The 14,906-nt window shown below is 49.3% G+C and overlaps 1 protein-coding gene across 3 annotated transcripts in view; it reads right to left on the bottom strand.

Moving 5' to 3' along the window:
* Positions 1-872: 872 nt before the first annotated feature.
* SIDT1 (SID1 transmembrane family member 1) overlaps positions 873-14,906 on the bottom strand; it is a 42,194-nt gene continuing 28,160 nt past the window's right edge. Inside the window, exons 12-26 of one of the 3 annotated variants that reach the window (XM_027894115.1) lie at positions 14,123-14,271; positions 13,411-13,484; positions 12,797-12,863; positions 12,081-12,154; positions 11,381-11,504; positions 10,217-10,334; positions 9,117-9,253; positions 7,318-7,426; positions 6,909-6,923; positions 6,099-6,175; positions 4,935-4,981; positions 4,023-4,128; positions 3,621-3,731; positions 2,780-2,893; positions 873-2,379 (exon numbers count right to left, since the gene is read on the bottom strand). In XM_027894115.1, coding sequence (XP_027749916.1) covers positions 2,317-2,379; positions 2,780-2,893; positions 3,621-3,731; positions 4,023-4,128; positions 4,935-4,981; positions 6,099-6,175; positions 6,909-6,923; positions 7,318-7,426; positions 9,117-9,253; positions 10,217-10,334; positions 11,381-11,504; positions 12,081-12,154; positions 12,797-12,863; positions 13,411-13,484; positions 14,123-14,271 — 1,385 coding nt within the window. In that variant the 3' untranslated portion in view covers positions 873-2,316. Of the gene's footprint in view, positions 2,380-2,418; positions 2,894-3,620; positions 3,732-4,022; positions 4,129-4,934; positions 4,982-6,098; positions 6,176-6,908; positions 6,924-7,317; positions 7,427-9,116; positions 9,254-10,216; positions 10,335-11,380; positions 11,505-12,080; positions 12,155-12,796; positions 12,864-13,410; positions 13,485-14,122; positions 14,272-14,906 lie in introns of those variants that run through there. The other 2 variants (XM_027894116.1, XM_027894114.1) reach the window with 2 other exon arrangements.

Below are 14,906 nucleotides of genomic sequence, written 5' to 3' on the forward strand. Positions count from 1 at the left end.
CCCAGCATGTTTCTAACCATGCTGGGCAAGACAGAGCACCCAGTCCCACAAAGAGTCCCCCATGGGGGCAGCTCAGTCTTGCTGCACTCAGCAGTAAGGATTTGGGTTGTTTGGGTTTTGTTTGTTTTGTGGGTTTTTTGCACCCCGGATTTCTTGGCAGTCCCTCCTTATGGGAAGGAAGAGGAAGCTGCAGGCAAGCCCAAGTAGCTAATATTGGATTCAGACATTTAAGACACACCAAGAACATATGGCAGGGCTGCGGGGTGGCTGAATGGAAAATGTGAACTATCCTCAGCTTGATACTTCTCTACTGATGCTACTCAGACAAAAACAAGTGTCATCCCCTTCCCTGCAGCCTCTGCTGATACTGTTAAGGAAGAGAAGCTCAAGCTTTGCAACATCCCTGAGAAACCTACTCCTGCTTCCAAGATGAAACATTCGCAACTCCATCCACATGGCAAACCTGTGAGTCAAGCCCAAAGCACTGTCATACAACACAGCACACCAGGACCACCTCCACCTTCCTAATTTCTGGCACACCCTGCCTGAAACACCTCCAAAGTGGCAACAGCTCTGCTTGGAAAGGTAATAGCTAGCAGCCGCTTGTGCCGTTCCTCCTCCAGCCCTCTCCCACCCTGCCGAAAGGACTACAGTGACAAGAGTGCCTGTTCTTCACTCTATTTAGTCTCACAAAGGCAACTGTAAGAGAACAAAGCAGGTCATCTGCACCTATGCTCAGGAAATGTCTGTGGCAGTCCCAAGGGTGACAGCAGCTGTGTGACACCACTGGGCATCCCTCTGCCCCAGCTGCTCTCCTTGCTGCTGCTGAGAGCTAGAGCAAGAAGAATTCAGATCAACCTGCAGAGCAGGGCACCAGGAACATTCATTTTATTGACAGTCTTGACAATCTCCAACTTAGGAAAAAAAAATAAAAATCAGCTGGTGCAAAACTTTTCAAGGAGATACAGACTCTCAGAGTAAAACATTACCATAGTTGTTTGCTTCAGTAAGCAGAAGTGGAATGAAACTTTCGCATCACTGGGTACATGCATGTACACTGAAGTAAAAATGCTCAGACAATGGCAAGAATAAGGACAGCAGGCCTGAAAGAACACTTTTTAATTCAAAATTAGCAAAACAGGTCCCATTTTAGATGCAAGGTCTGAAATAATTCACACCTTATTCTTGTTTTTTAAATAACCAAGAAATCAGAAAGAATGGAGAAGACATTTAAAAACTTATTTCAGATGCAGCAAAGTTGGACAAGAAAGTTTGGCCCAGATCTTTAACTAAAGAGCTTAACCCCAACTGTCCCCAAACCTCTTCCTCACCACCAGTCCATAATGGAACTTGCTTTGCCAAGTTTGTCCAAAACAGACTTGTTGAAGGAGAAAGTCTGAGGTTGCTGGACAATATGCCTCTTCCACCTTGCCCCTTTGGCAAGGCAGGCAGCAGGAGCCAAGAGGCTGCCAAAGAGCTGCCCAGCATGCGAGATTGTAGCTTTGCTGCACCATCTCTTTTAGGTTTACTTGAGGACAGCACTTCTAGTGCCCTGAGAGACCATCACGCTGGCAAGAGCCAGCACTGGAGCTGCCAGAGGAAGTGTGGCTGTTCAACAGGAGCAAGTGAGAGCCTTCAAGAGCAAGGCAGGAGGCTCTGGCAGAGCACTCATGGGCAGCTCTAGTCCACCATCTCCCTCCAACACCACAGTCTTGTTACCATGGCTCCACACTAGCTACCAGAGGAGTCTCTCCAACAAAAAGAAGGAAAGAAGAAAACAGTTCCCCCACTGCCACCTCAGTTTGGAGTCCCTTGCTCCCTCAGTTGGTGCAGGACAGAACCTAAACACTCTCCCCTGTGCTGCTGAAGGGACTCTCTGAAGGCAGCAGCCTGCAGGGTACAGGCATCAGGGAGGAGCAGCACTGCACTTCTCAAGCCTGCTCACCAGAGGGGAAGTGGAGCCCATCAGCAGGGAGGAAGGGAAGCAAAGGTCTCAAACATGCCTCCCTCCTGTTTCCTCCCCCCTCACTGGCTCCAGCACCCTCTGCACCTGTGAGCCAGAGGGCTGTGCACTGGCCTTGGCTGCTGGGTCATGCCTGCCCCAGAGGATGCGGTGGGAAAGGAGTAAACGTTGTCTTCCCTCCTGGTTCCGCCTCAGTCACCACAGCACCCCTTCATGCTTGCTGTGGGATCCAGCTCCCCTGCTCCTACTGTGTTGTTGGCCACGGAAGGAGGCTCATTCCCCACAGATACCAGAGGCCCAGTGCCTTTGGCTGAGAGGTTTAGGACGCCCCTGCGCCCCTGTCCCTTGGGGACTTAGAACACCGGGATCTTGTCCCTGCGCACCGTATCCAGGTCATCATCCAGGGTCAGCAGGACCTGAGGAAGAAAGTACAAGGCAGATTCAGGTCTTGCTGACCAGGCAGGCTTACCTTTCAGACCTTCAGGTCTTGCTTTCCTGGGAGGTCTTCACAAATCCCTGAGTCACTGGTCACAGCAGCAGCCCCTCAGCTGTCCCACAACAGCTTTGTGACCCACAGTCCCAGAGGGAATTTGAGGCCAAGAGGCACAGGGAGAGAAATAAGACAAAGGAGAAAGCCTGATCCCCCTGACAAAGAGCATCCCACTGTAAAGGATTCTGGAGATAGAGGCAAGCAGAGGAGTTGGGGCACCCCTGTGGATCCTGGAGCAGTCACAGGTCCATGTGGATGGAGAGGGGCAAGGTGGAAAAGGAGAGGGTGAGGCCATACAGCAGAGTGGGAGACTCAGCAAAACTCACCAGAAAGGAGAAGAACAAGGCAGCTGCAGAGAGGAAGTGCCAGACATCATGGTCATCAAAGAAGCCCAGCAGGATGCACGGCCGGTTCTTTTCCCGGGACTCTGCTGGAGTCTCCTAAGGGAGCAGGCAGAGGGTCAGCACCTGATACCCACTCACACAGGGCTCTTGCTGATCACACGGAAGACCCTCTAAAGATCAGCTCATCTTAACCGTCCAAGCAGAACCCAGGAAAAGGTGCTATGCTGGCCAGACATGGGCCAAGGGCAGGCCAGGAATGTAATGGATCCTTAAAAGGGATCTGGGGCCACAACACACAGAGGAGGAGAACCCTCTGCTCTCCACATCTGAGGTCCTGCATAGCACACACTGCACAGCCTCCACCAGACCACCCTGCAGCAAGCCCCTCACTTCCACGGAGGCAGATGTGATATCCTGCTGGAAGGCATCCAGTCTCCCAGGTCATGGAGATCCCTCACAATCCCAGGCAGGTTACCCCACATTGGCCATCTGCTCCAAAGATAAGTCTTCCATCCAGTACTAGTCAGGATCTGCCCAGTTTTGCTTTCAGATCCCCAGCTCCTCCTCTGTCCCCTGGTGAGGAGGACCAGTCATCTCCAGATCACCTGGGTCATACACAGCCTCTACACAGCTAAAGGCATAGAGTCATTTTTGGCTCATGACAGCTTCCCACATTCCCTTCACAGTCTGCTGAACATGAGCAGCTCTCCATGAGCAGCCCAAGACTTTTCTCCAAAGTATTTTTTTGTGCAAAACAAACAACAGGAAGGAAAGATGATGAGACACAGAGAAGGACAGAAGGACAGTGAAAGGGGAACTTTACCTCCCAGCTGCTGAGGTTCTGGAAGAAGAAGTAGAGGGCAGCTGCCCACACCACTGCTGTGGACACAATGCAGAACATGGGGATGGGCAGGAGCTTCTCAGAGCTGCGGAGCTGCAGACAGGGACACAGCCTCACAACACACCCAGAGTTCTTCACAGGGGGCAGAGCTGAACACAGGGCTGACACACCATCTGCACCCGGGAAGGGCTGCCCACCCCAGCCACCCCTGAAATGGCTACACATCATCCCTCCCCAACACCTTGTCCCACCCTGAGCCCCACAAAGGCCCCTCCACCTCCCTCTGCAGCACCACAGGAATCCAGACTGCAGCCAGAAAAGAGGCCCATCCCTTCCCCTTTGGAGAGAGGCACCCCAGAGGCAGCAACAGCTGCCTCCCTCTACCTTCATGATGATGTAGAAAGCCAGATACAGCAGCAGGTTACAGATGAAGATTCCCAGTATGTAGGAGGCAAAGTCTCTGGGCCGATACAAGAGCCCAAAAATAGCACTGAGAGAGAGGGAAGAAGGGATATCAGACAGCCTCTTTCACTGGGGACAGGGTACATCCCCAAAGTGCCAGGGTACAGCTACCCACTGCTCCACAAACCACAGGACACAGTTACACTGCCTCAGCCTCCCAATTCCCTGGAGTAAATTCACTGTTTGCCTCTGCCACCAGCAAAGGAAACTCAGCCATGGTCAGCTGCTGAAGCAACTGAGACCACAGAGGACAGTAAAAGGCCCTGAGTTGCTTCCAACCGGTGGCCAAACACATGTCACTGGGTAGGAGCTGGCTCCAGACCTGTACATTCGGTAGAAAGCATGTCCCTAAGAAGCAGCTTTAGTGAAAAGCAAGAGCCTGGAGCAATGATTGTCAATCTCATCTGAGAGCTAATCCTTCCCTGCTCAGCCAGGCTCTGTGACTGATGAGTGTCTGTCAGGTCTCCTGCACCTTGGCTGTGCCAGAGACTTCCAAGCTATGTGGGAAGCAGGTGTACAGCACAACACAGCACCACAGCACCAAGCCAGCTCTACACAAGCTTGCTCAGAGACAAGCCATGAGACAGCCCCAGCTGAAACACTTAAGGATGCCTCACACGGTTCTGTAGTGCTGCGCCGCATCCTACAGATCTGCCTACTGTCAGCACTCCTCAGATCAAGCTCCCTGCCAAAACGTGTCAGAAGGGCCCCAGCACAGGATTATTGCACAGACATTGCTGCATTTCCCCATCACTCCAGGCCTCCTGTGTTCCAGTACCAAATCCTGCTGCCCACGTGCACAAATACACAGGACACCAAGATGTAACTACTTACAAGGACCAGTTGACCAGGTTTCCAACAATGAGCAGCACCATCCTGTCCTGGAGGAAAGACACTGATGATCATATAAAATCAGAAGGGTATGCGAAAAGAGGCCATTGCCTCAGAAATTCAGGATATCATTGTGAGGATTTGGAGTCTGGTTCCTGCAAACACTCATGCACTTGGCTCTGTAGTTTGCTCTGCAGGAGCTTTATCAGATGGAAACTGCTCTTGCCCTCACAAATTTTAAGAAAGAGTTGAAGAAGGAGACCGAACATCTAAAAAAGAACAAGCTCAGCACTTAAGGGATCAGCCTCAGGAGGTTCTGCAAATCCTTTGACTGCTTCTACTGTTTTTCTAGTTAGATTCCTTCCCTCCTACCGTTTTACAGAAAAAATACTGCAGAGAGCAAGGACTTGCTTGAAAGACACAGCAGGGGAAGCTTTGGATAGCATCCATATGTGTTCAGAGAGCCTGTTTTTTCTCCCATCTCACCATTAGCTAGGGAAGCCCTGTAACTGCAGCAGGCAGAGGGTTACAACTGTGGGGCATGTGCATTTATGCTTACAGCTGCTTTCATGATGCAGCTATTTCAGGCTGACCAGGCTTACTTCCTGCCTGAGTGGACTGAGTTCGCTTATTCAGAGGTGGGAGAGTAAATAAAAAATAAAGAAAGAAAAAAGACGCTCATGGATAAAAAAACCCATTTGGCTTCCATCCTCAGTTAGCACTCTGTGCCAAGAAGAAAGCCATCAGTGGGACACAAGGTAACAGCCACCTTTTCTTACTTTTCTGCTGTCTGCCCCGGGGTGCTGCAGAAATGGCAATTGCTTTTGCTTAAACCACAGAGCCAAAACAGTTGCTGCCTTCCCCGGAGAGGCTGCAGTGCACAGAGCCTCGTACCCGTTCCTCTGAATAGATGCCCCAGAGAGCAAGTGCAAAGGCAGATCTTGTCATGCTTGTATCACCTTTGTTTTGATGTTTTATTCACCAGCTCTGGGACTGGGGAAGTCTGGAGGTTGGGGGTAAACCACTGTATCAGAGATCTACGCTTATCCAACCATTCTGGGGGAGGAAGAAGGGAAGCAGGGAACATCGCTTCTTCTAACAGACCAAACTCTTTCCTCTGCACATTGCCTGAAGGGTGAGCAATTGTTGAGATAAGAAATCACCTACCATATACATTGGTCGACTGCACTGCTGGATACAGTCCGTGTACAGCACCATCACTGCTCGTCGAAATATGCCCAAGTCTGTCAAAAAAGAGGATAAAAAGCCAGAACAGCCAGCAGAGTGAGCCCCAAAATCCCTATAGGGAAAGACACGGACACCCACCAGCTGACAGAGAACTCAAGGTGTCAGCGGATGCATTTCTTGCTTTTTGGGAGCCACCACAGGATGTGGATGGCATTTGGCAGAACAACAGGTTTAAAAAAATAAAAAAAATCCCCTCAACACTAGCACTACCCAGAATTCAACTGGGCCCTGTCTGTACATGTAAACAGGCTGATTTTGCAACTCTGTCTCTGGAAAAGAGATGTGTGTGTGCAGGAAGGGGGGAAAGCACTTTCCATGGAACAAGCTGCCACAGCAGAAAAAGAGCAGAAAAAACCCCCCAGCCCTCAGAGGGTCCTAAAGGGGCAGAGGGCACTCAAGACACTCCAGCTCTCAAAATCACTGCAGAAGCTTCCCTGCAGAGCCATCAGTGGCAATGGGGATGGATAGATATACATGCACACACATGCCCTTCTTTAGCCATAAATGCAGAGCTTGAAAAGGCTCCTGTGCCAAGATCAGAGCTCCCCTGTGCTGTATCACCCCTTTCCTGCCAAGGAGCAGGACTGGCTGCTGGCAAAGTGGTTTCACTTCCGGAGAGCTGACTCCAGGTGGTACACAAACCTGCCTCCCCACACACATCCATGCAATCCCTGGCTGCTACACCACCTCACAATTCAGCAGGGAAAAAGGAGAGCTGCAGACAGTTACCTGAGTCAGGGCCCTCTGAGGCAGACAGAAACAGAAGAAGGAGAAATAGGTTTGTAAGCAAAGCACAAGAGCCAGTTTCCCCACCAGACCCTCTCCCCCTCACCCCGTGACAGGGTGTAGCTCTCTGCTCTGAGCACAGCACGAGGGAGTGTGCACTCGGCAGAGCTATAGCCGAAGGACAGGCTCCCTCAGAGCCCAGCTCTCCTGCCTCCACAGACCCACTGGTCTGGGAAGCAGCACAGCACAAGGACTTCAGAGGCCAGGAGGAGCATCAGATGGATGAGAGGACAGGGTAACCCAGAACACGAGCCACAGGACTATGCCGACAAACACGCTGCACAGGTGACACGCAGGTGAGGACAGGAGGCGCCTGCACACCCAGAGAAGACGGATCAGTCACAGCACTTACCCATCTTGAAGCGGCCCATGTAGTAGATCTGGGTGCTGAGAGCCAACGAGGCCAAAACATGGATTATTGAGAAAACCACCCAAAACCACATGTCATTTTTCCCAAACACCTGAAAGCAAAGACGTGTTAAAAGCAAACTGAGCCCTGTTACAGCAGAACAATCCTTTTCTGTCCTATATCACTATGGGTCATTAGATAACCTCACTGAATACGGAAAAGAAATACCTAAATCTTCCCACTTGGAAACAGATCTATGAATTCAAAACAAAATCCAGAGAGGCAAGAGGAGCTCAGTATTCTGGAAAGGAGTCCATTCTGTCCGAATGCTCCTTCAGATAAGAACAGCAGCTTGGAAGGGCTGCAGCTGGCCCAGGGAGCAGAAATGCAGGGACACCCAGGCCAGGTGAGCTCTCTTTGCTGAGCTGGGCAGCAACCCTCTGGTCAGGAGCTATATTTTCACAAAGGCAGCCAGGGAACCAACTATTCCTTTAATAAGTGTACTGTAGAACAAAAAGGACAAAAACATTCTGCAGGCAATTGCTCCTACTGTACTCTTACATTTTATTTAAGGACTGGAAGGGACCTACGAGTGCATGTTAAAGCTGTATTAAAACCTTAATCTTTCAGTTATACATTAAGGAGTCCAGAAACTCTGATCTGCCATCTAGCTGTGAGCACTCCCCTTCCCTGGGGAAAATCACTTGCCTGATCTTTCCCCTTTTGGGGGCAGTAGGGGGGAAAGACGACCAAAACAACCCCAACACCACCAAAAAGCAAGCAGAAAAGCCACCTCTGTATGAACGCAACAAGGGAGATGCAGCTTACATGCTCCACGGAATAGCTTCAAAGCACGCCTCAAGAAAAGATACAGCAATCCATAATAAAGCCTCAGTGTTTTGAACCTGGCTGTCAAGATCTACCACACCTATCAAGAGATTCTTGGGAAGTCCCAAGTTCACCAGCTGCTCCTGCATGCCTTATCCCAGAGTCTCCTACCCAGAGACCTTGGCAGTATCAATTGGTATTCCGCATTATGTGTGGTAGTGAGGGGCTGACAGCCCAGTGGGACCTAGCTGCTAGTTCAGAGCAAGAACTCAATGGATTTTGCCAGGTTACTGATGAATGAAAATGAGTCCTTTAAAAGAAGGGAAGCAGAGACCTCCAAGGCAAAGGACAGGACGGGGATTCAGGTGAGCCCAGCTCAATATTTGCAATGCTGTGAGCTAATGGGCAAAGCCCTGTCCCAGCAACTCTGGTTGATTCTTTCTGCTACAGTGCTCTTCCATAGGCAGGTACTCCAAACACTTACCTGGCAGCTCCCCAGACATTATCCTAGCCCCCTACCTCTCCAAAGATTGGAAGGCCAACTGCAGGAGCTGTGCCCAACAACATGGAGTTTTCCAAAGGGGAGAAACAGGCACAAGCAGTTAGTTATCAGATACTTGTCCTGGAAGCTCATCTAGCCTCACCCTGGTCCCCCACAATGTAAGTCACCTCAAGGGAAGACCATCTCAATGCTGGAACATGGACGTCTGGATGTGTAAATTTCTCCTCTTGAGAAGTATGGTATGTGGTAGGGAAAGACCAAAAAAGAGCCCACCTGGAGGAAACTGCTCTGCTCTTCCCCTTCCTGAAAACTCAGGGGAAGAGAGGAGGAAAACTCAAGGGAACTAAGAATTCAAATGCCAACAGTTGCTTAACACACTCTTATCCTACTCTGCTGCTTTCCCCACTTAAGCTGTGTTCCCAGCCACACCATCTCCTTCCCAGAGAAGCAGGTAAGTAAGAGGGAGCCATACCACTCCAAGGACAGCCAGACAGATCACCACAGCAAACGAGGCATAGGCAGAGTAGGCACTGGCATTGATGTCTGGGTGGCGGGTCTGGTAGAGCTTGAGCATGCACAGTCCTGCGATCATGTACATGAAGGAGGTGTCTGTGGAGGGATCACAACAAACAGTGAAAAAGGGTATTGCCAGTGGGCTAAGAAAGCTGCTCTGAGTGCATACAAAGTAGTGCAGCAGCTGGGCCAAATCCAAGGCTGGCAGGCACAAATCCCTCATGCTGCTCTACATTGTACAGCACTTCATGCTCTGCCATCTTGCAGCACATCTACCATGCTCTGGAGCAACAAAAACGAAAGGGGATCAGAAAATAAGTGCCCACAGTGCAGCACAGAAACAGGCAGGCAATCAGAATGGTGCAGGCTGCAAGTAACCTCTGGAGGTCATCTGGTCCAACAACTCCTGCTCAAGCAAAGTCAGCTATGAGAGGACTGTCCAGGACCATGTCCAGTCAGGCTTTGAATATCTCCACAGAAGAATTCCCAACCTCTCCAGGCAATCTGCTCTGTCTTTGACCACCCTCAAAGAAAGAAAAAAAAAAAAATCCTGTGTTCAGATGGAGTTTCCTTTGGTTTAATTTGTGCCCATTGCCTCTTGTTATGTCACTGGGGACCACTGAAAAGAGCCTGGCTCACTCATTTTTGTTCCCTCTCATCAGGTACTCACACTCATAGACAAGATTCTGCCTGAGTCTTCTCTTAACCAAGAAGGAGCCCACAGAGCAAAATTTCCACTGAGATGTCACAGAGGCTTCCTAGGCTTGAACACTCTGCTCCTCAGGTTGTACACTTATTACTTTCAAGCACTGAGTTGCAAAAGGAATGTGAGATCCTGCCAGCAGTGCACTACCAGAGTCCAAAGGACTGGAGAGGAGGCTGACATGTGTTAGTCCCCAGAATCCAACGCCTCACTGCCTCCTGACTGAGTTTTGGAACAGGCAGTCTCCAGGGAGGTTTGCAAGGGTAGAGGGATGGGAAATGTCAGTAACTCAGCAGGAGACAAAGCACGGCAATTCGTTAGCTCCAGCTCAAAAGGAAAAAGGAAACTCAGCTTACCAAACTGGAAATTGGAGTAATTAGGGCAGACGTGATAACAGGCACTGAGCACCCCTTCCATCATCAGAGCGATGCCCATAGCATAAAAGAGACCAAAATGCTTTGGGATCCCATAGTCCTGGAAGAGAACAGATCAGTAGAGTAAGTACCCTCACTGTCCTGATGACATCCACTCTCCATCCCTTCATCCCTCCTAACTCCTACGCATGTCCTTTAGTCTGCAGTGCAGCACAGTGTGCTGTGCACAACCACAGGCTCTGGATTTAGCCACATGGCACAGCCAGTGAATCCACAGGCAGCAAACCCAAGCTAACCATGCAGAAACTTCTGGTCTGAAGACCTCAGTGTCTTGGTAGCAACATCGTGACACTGAAAATCTCTGTCCTGTACCTCATGCCATACTACATCCTGCCCAAAACTGAGAGAGGACTGGGGACCCAGAATTGTTCTTGTGGTCAGTAGGGTGTTTCTGCTCTGAAGAGCAGAGCCCAGAGGGCACTTTTGTCACAGTTTGACCAGAGTATCATCTGAAAACTACAAGCAGCAGCCCCTTACAACTGCTAAGGCCATTACTTGCTACCAAGCCAATGAAAATAGCTGTTTGTCTTCAGAACCACCAGCACCACTGCCACAGGGCTGCAGATTTCTCCATCCTCTCCCAGAAGAGACTGCAGAAGCTCTGGCTACAAGCAGCTCTGCTTCAGAGTGGAGGTAGCCAAATTCCTCTGTGTTATCATAAGCATCTATACTCCCTCTTGCTAACAAGAGTGCCAAGAAATAACTCTTAGTTGTTTAAGACAAATCAAACTACTTCACTATAACTAAAAGCATTTTGGGACACTCCTACTGCCCCAGTTCCTCCACAGTGAGCACTAGTGGGCAAGCCACAGCCATGGGAGTTGTTCCTCTATTAATCAATCTCCTTGTCTTCGTAAGCCCAGGCTGGATCACCACAGCAGTGTGGACATACTGTACGTAGTAAAATACTGGGGTGTGCAAGACCATAAGCATCCCACCTAGACCCTTTTGCACAGGGTGGGAAAAGAGGAGGATTCAACTCTCCAGCAAGGAAGGCAAATGCAAACACACTGTGTTTCACTCTGTTTTTTGAGTTCATCCTGTCTTCCCTCCCTCCACTCAGCCCCATGCAATCGTGCTTCCTACCAGGGTATAGATGTCTTTCATCTCCATGGCCCGACGGTGGAGAATGTCCCTGCGCAACACAATGAGGAGGAAGAGAAAGCCCAGCATCATGTGGCCCACGTTGCTGAGGATGTTGTTGAAGGCACTGCAGGAAGGAAGAAGGTTTAAGACAAATGCAGCACAGCAGCAGAAAGCTGAATCCTGGGCCATGATAAGCTGAATCCATTTTGCTTGCCCTCCACCATCCTCCACCTCAGCAGCTGCCAAACTGACAGTTTTACACTCTGGATGACAATTGTAGATCGAGTAGCTCACCTACACCAGTGAATTTAGCACTTTCTCAGTGAGAATCCCAACTCTGGACTTTCCTTGCAGTCCCACATTAATTTAGAAAAATGAGGCACTGAAAGGACTGATCTGAACTTCTTTGCAGAGCCACTGCTCCTTGGATACAAGTGAGAGCATCCAATAGAGCACGGGAGCACCTCATTGCTGTGCCATAGATTTTCCAGGGGCACTCAGGTGCCATGTGTTCCTGGGTGCATGTGTCTCACAGCAGCAGAGCACCACTGATGAGAAAAACAGAAAGCCCAGAATCCTAAACTCCCAGTGGTCCTATCAACACAGTTACTGTGAGCCTGACAAGGATAAAATCTTGACATGGGCACAGAACACTTGGAAAGCACAAGAAAATAATGCAGTGACCATAGGGTTCACTCACCTCAGCACCCCAAGGGGATGAGCACACAGAAAGTTGTAGTAGCAGATGTCCTGATTGCCAGTCACATTTACTACCTGCACAGAGAGGAGGTGGGAAACCAAATATTAGCAAATCCTGCCTTCTCTTGGGGGTTTGCTTTGTGCAAACACCGCACGTACACAAGGTATACCAGGACACAGCCTGGCTCTAGCACTGGCACTGGGGAGTACTGACATCTGCCAGTGAAGCTTTTAGGGTGGGACAAGGTGTTGGCAGAGGCCACAAACCTGACAAATCTTCAGAGGAAACACTGTGTGCTCTCAACCCCACCACTAATAGATGGCTTGCAGACATCTGATTAACAGCAGGATAGCGAGGGTGGGGAGAAGGGAGGAGAAATCACTTGCATCACAACAAACCCTACTTGCTTTCAGATGTCTTTTAGAGATAAAAACAGATTCCTCCTGTCTCTAAAATGAAACAGGGCCCAAATGAGAATCAGTTGAGCAGGAAAACAGCTGCACTCCCACTTCCCAAGCAAAAATAGCAGAACTGCAATCTGAGCAAGCCAAGCTTGCAGTAACACACAGTGCAGAGAGAGCAGCTAAGGTAAACTGTGCCTCAGACAGAGCAGAATTCCTGGGTGATTCCAGTTCCACTGCGACTGTCATCCTTACACGGCGCAACCAGAGAGCAAATTTAAAGGCAAGAGGGGTCAGCCATGGAGTCAAACGCACCGTCTGGTAAGTGATGACAAGCTGGATGACCGGCAGGGCATAAAACACTGCAATGGTGATGATGTTCCTGCAGAGAGGAGAGAGCAGCAGCAGTTACACACACCAAAACAACAATGCACACCTGGGGCACAGGCCCACGGTGCTTGTGGAGGAATGTGTGCACCTCAGTGCCCAAGGGCACAGACTCTGCTCTCTGGGGTTATGATCTCATTATGATCTCCTGAAGCTGAAGAACACATGTGCTAATGCAAACAAGAGGCAAATGCTAAGGGCACAAGAAAAGCCAGCCTGTTGACCACAAGCTCATGTGTTTGAGTGCCAGTTTCTCCCCTTCCCCACTATGTTCCAGCACACCAGTTGTTACCACACTTAAAAACAATGATGCAAAACAGAATCCATTGCCAGGATCATGTGTGCATTGGTCCACAAATATTGTTATTTGAGGTATGTGGGATTTGCAGTTACTGATTGGAACAGGGTCAGAAAATGTAACAGGATGGTTCAAAGAATATCCCCACATCCAAAGTGTGGTTCAGAAGGAGGGCATGTGAACAAACTCCATAACTAGAGACAGTGTCCAGAGCTTGAGTCTTACCAGTTTGCCTTCTCCTTACCAGAAATAGATTTTGTACTTTTTGCTGACAATCCTTCGGTCCTTCCTAGACAAGTCTGACAGATAGAGGAACACCTAAAACATTAATGGATGGGGAAAGAGAGAAGAAAACAGAAGAAAACTGATGAAGATTACAGAAGCCAGTAGAAGATCCTGACATATTTTGGACAACATGCAGCTTGGTGCTATTTGGACTGTTTTTATGCAGTGAGATTGTTGTGTCCCTTGATTCTACGGAGTTGAGATCTGCAAAATCCTCTGACCTCCAGGAATGGCTCCAAACACACAGAACAGTGGAGGATGACAAAAGGAGGCAGCTTGAGAGCTGCTAGCTTAAAGCCCTTCTGTACATCCACTGTAGTCACACTACTTGTACCAGATTAACTACCTACTATTGCAGATTATTTTCTCACGATCTGTCACACCTCCTTGAACTTTCTGGGACACTCTCTGGGATTCTTCCTCCTTTCTCATTAGTCCCCAATACATTCTGATTTTCCATATTAAATCCCTCATTTCAGCAGAACACTCAGCACAGCGGGAAAACTTTCAGTGACTGAAAAAACACTAAGAAGCACATTCAGCTTTAGTAAATTAAATCCACCTAACAGGGAAAAGGAAATTTCAAAATCCTGGTAAGTGACAAGTGCTGGTCCTCGCCTGGATGTGCCCGTGGCCCAGCACCAGGGCTACAGCTGCAGTACCAGCCATACCTTGGTGCGGATGATGTTCTTATCACTTTCAATTTCCGGCATGGTGTCAAAGTCACTCTCCTCCTCCACAGAGCTGTCTGTGTCAGAACCAGCTGGTGGCCTGCGCTCAGGGGAGGACATCTGACGTCCACCACTGGAGCTTGACTCGTCTGGACCAGAGTGGGAAGAAGGAAACAGGGAGGGTAAAGGCTGAATCCCTCTATGCAACAGCAAGAATAAAGCTGTCCCAGATACCAGGGGGTATCAATATCCCATTGATATGGATATTTCAAGGAACAAGTTTTTCCATGATCCCAAACCTTCCTAAAAGTTTCAGATTATAATCTAAGAGCACTTTCAAGGACCATCATCTCTCCCTCTGGGCTCTGAAATCTGGAATTCTGAGACAAGCCAAAAAATTCTAATGAAAGCAGCAGACTGTTAGGGGTCAAAACCATGCTGACCTACTTAGCCTTTGGATTTTATGTAAGATTTATATATATACTCTTTTCTAAAAATACTGTAGAACAAAACCCAAAGAGCAAGAAAGTCGATTTTTCAAAGCAAGCAAAGCACCAGCTTTGCTCCCATTGCATTCACAGTATCGGTCACCTGCAGGTCAGCAGGATCTGCCTGCACTTCTCACAGGCTGGCCAAGCTCTCAGCCCTTTGCCCATACTGGCATGGGCACAACACAAGTTTCTTCCTCATTTCCCAAATGCTTTTGAAGCATTTCCTTGGTAATTGGGGAAGGGGGGATAGGGTGGTGCTGAAGCCCTCAACTCTACTCCAGGACTTAAATCCT

Source organism: Empidonax traillii, unplaced genomic scaffold (genome assembly GCF_003031625.1).
Source record: "Empidonax traillii isolate 1590-97213 ecotype Southwest subspecies unplaced genomic scaffold, ASM303162v1 scaffold418:size511083, whole genome shotgun sequence".
In the NCBI taxonomy this organism is placed as follows: Eukaryota; Metazoa; Chordata; class Aves; order Passeriformes; family Tyrannidae; genus Empidonax; species Empidonax traillii.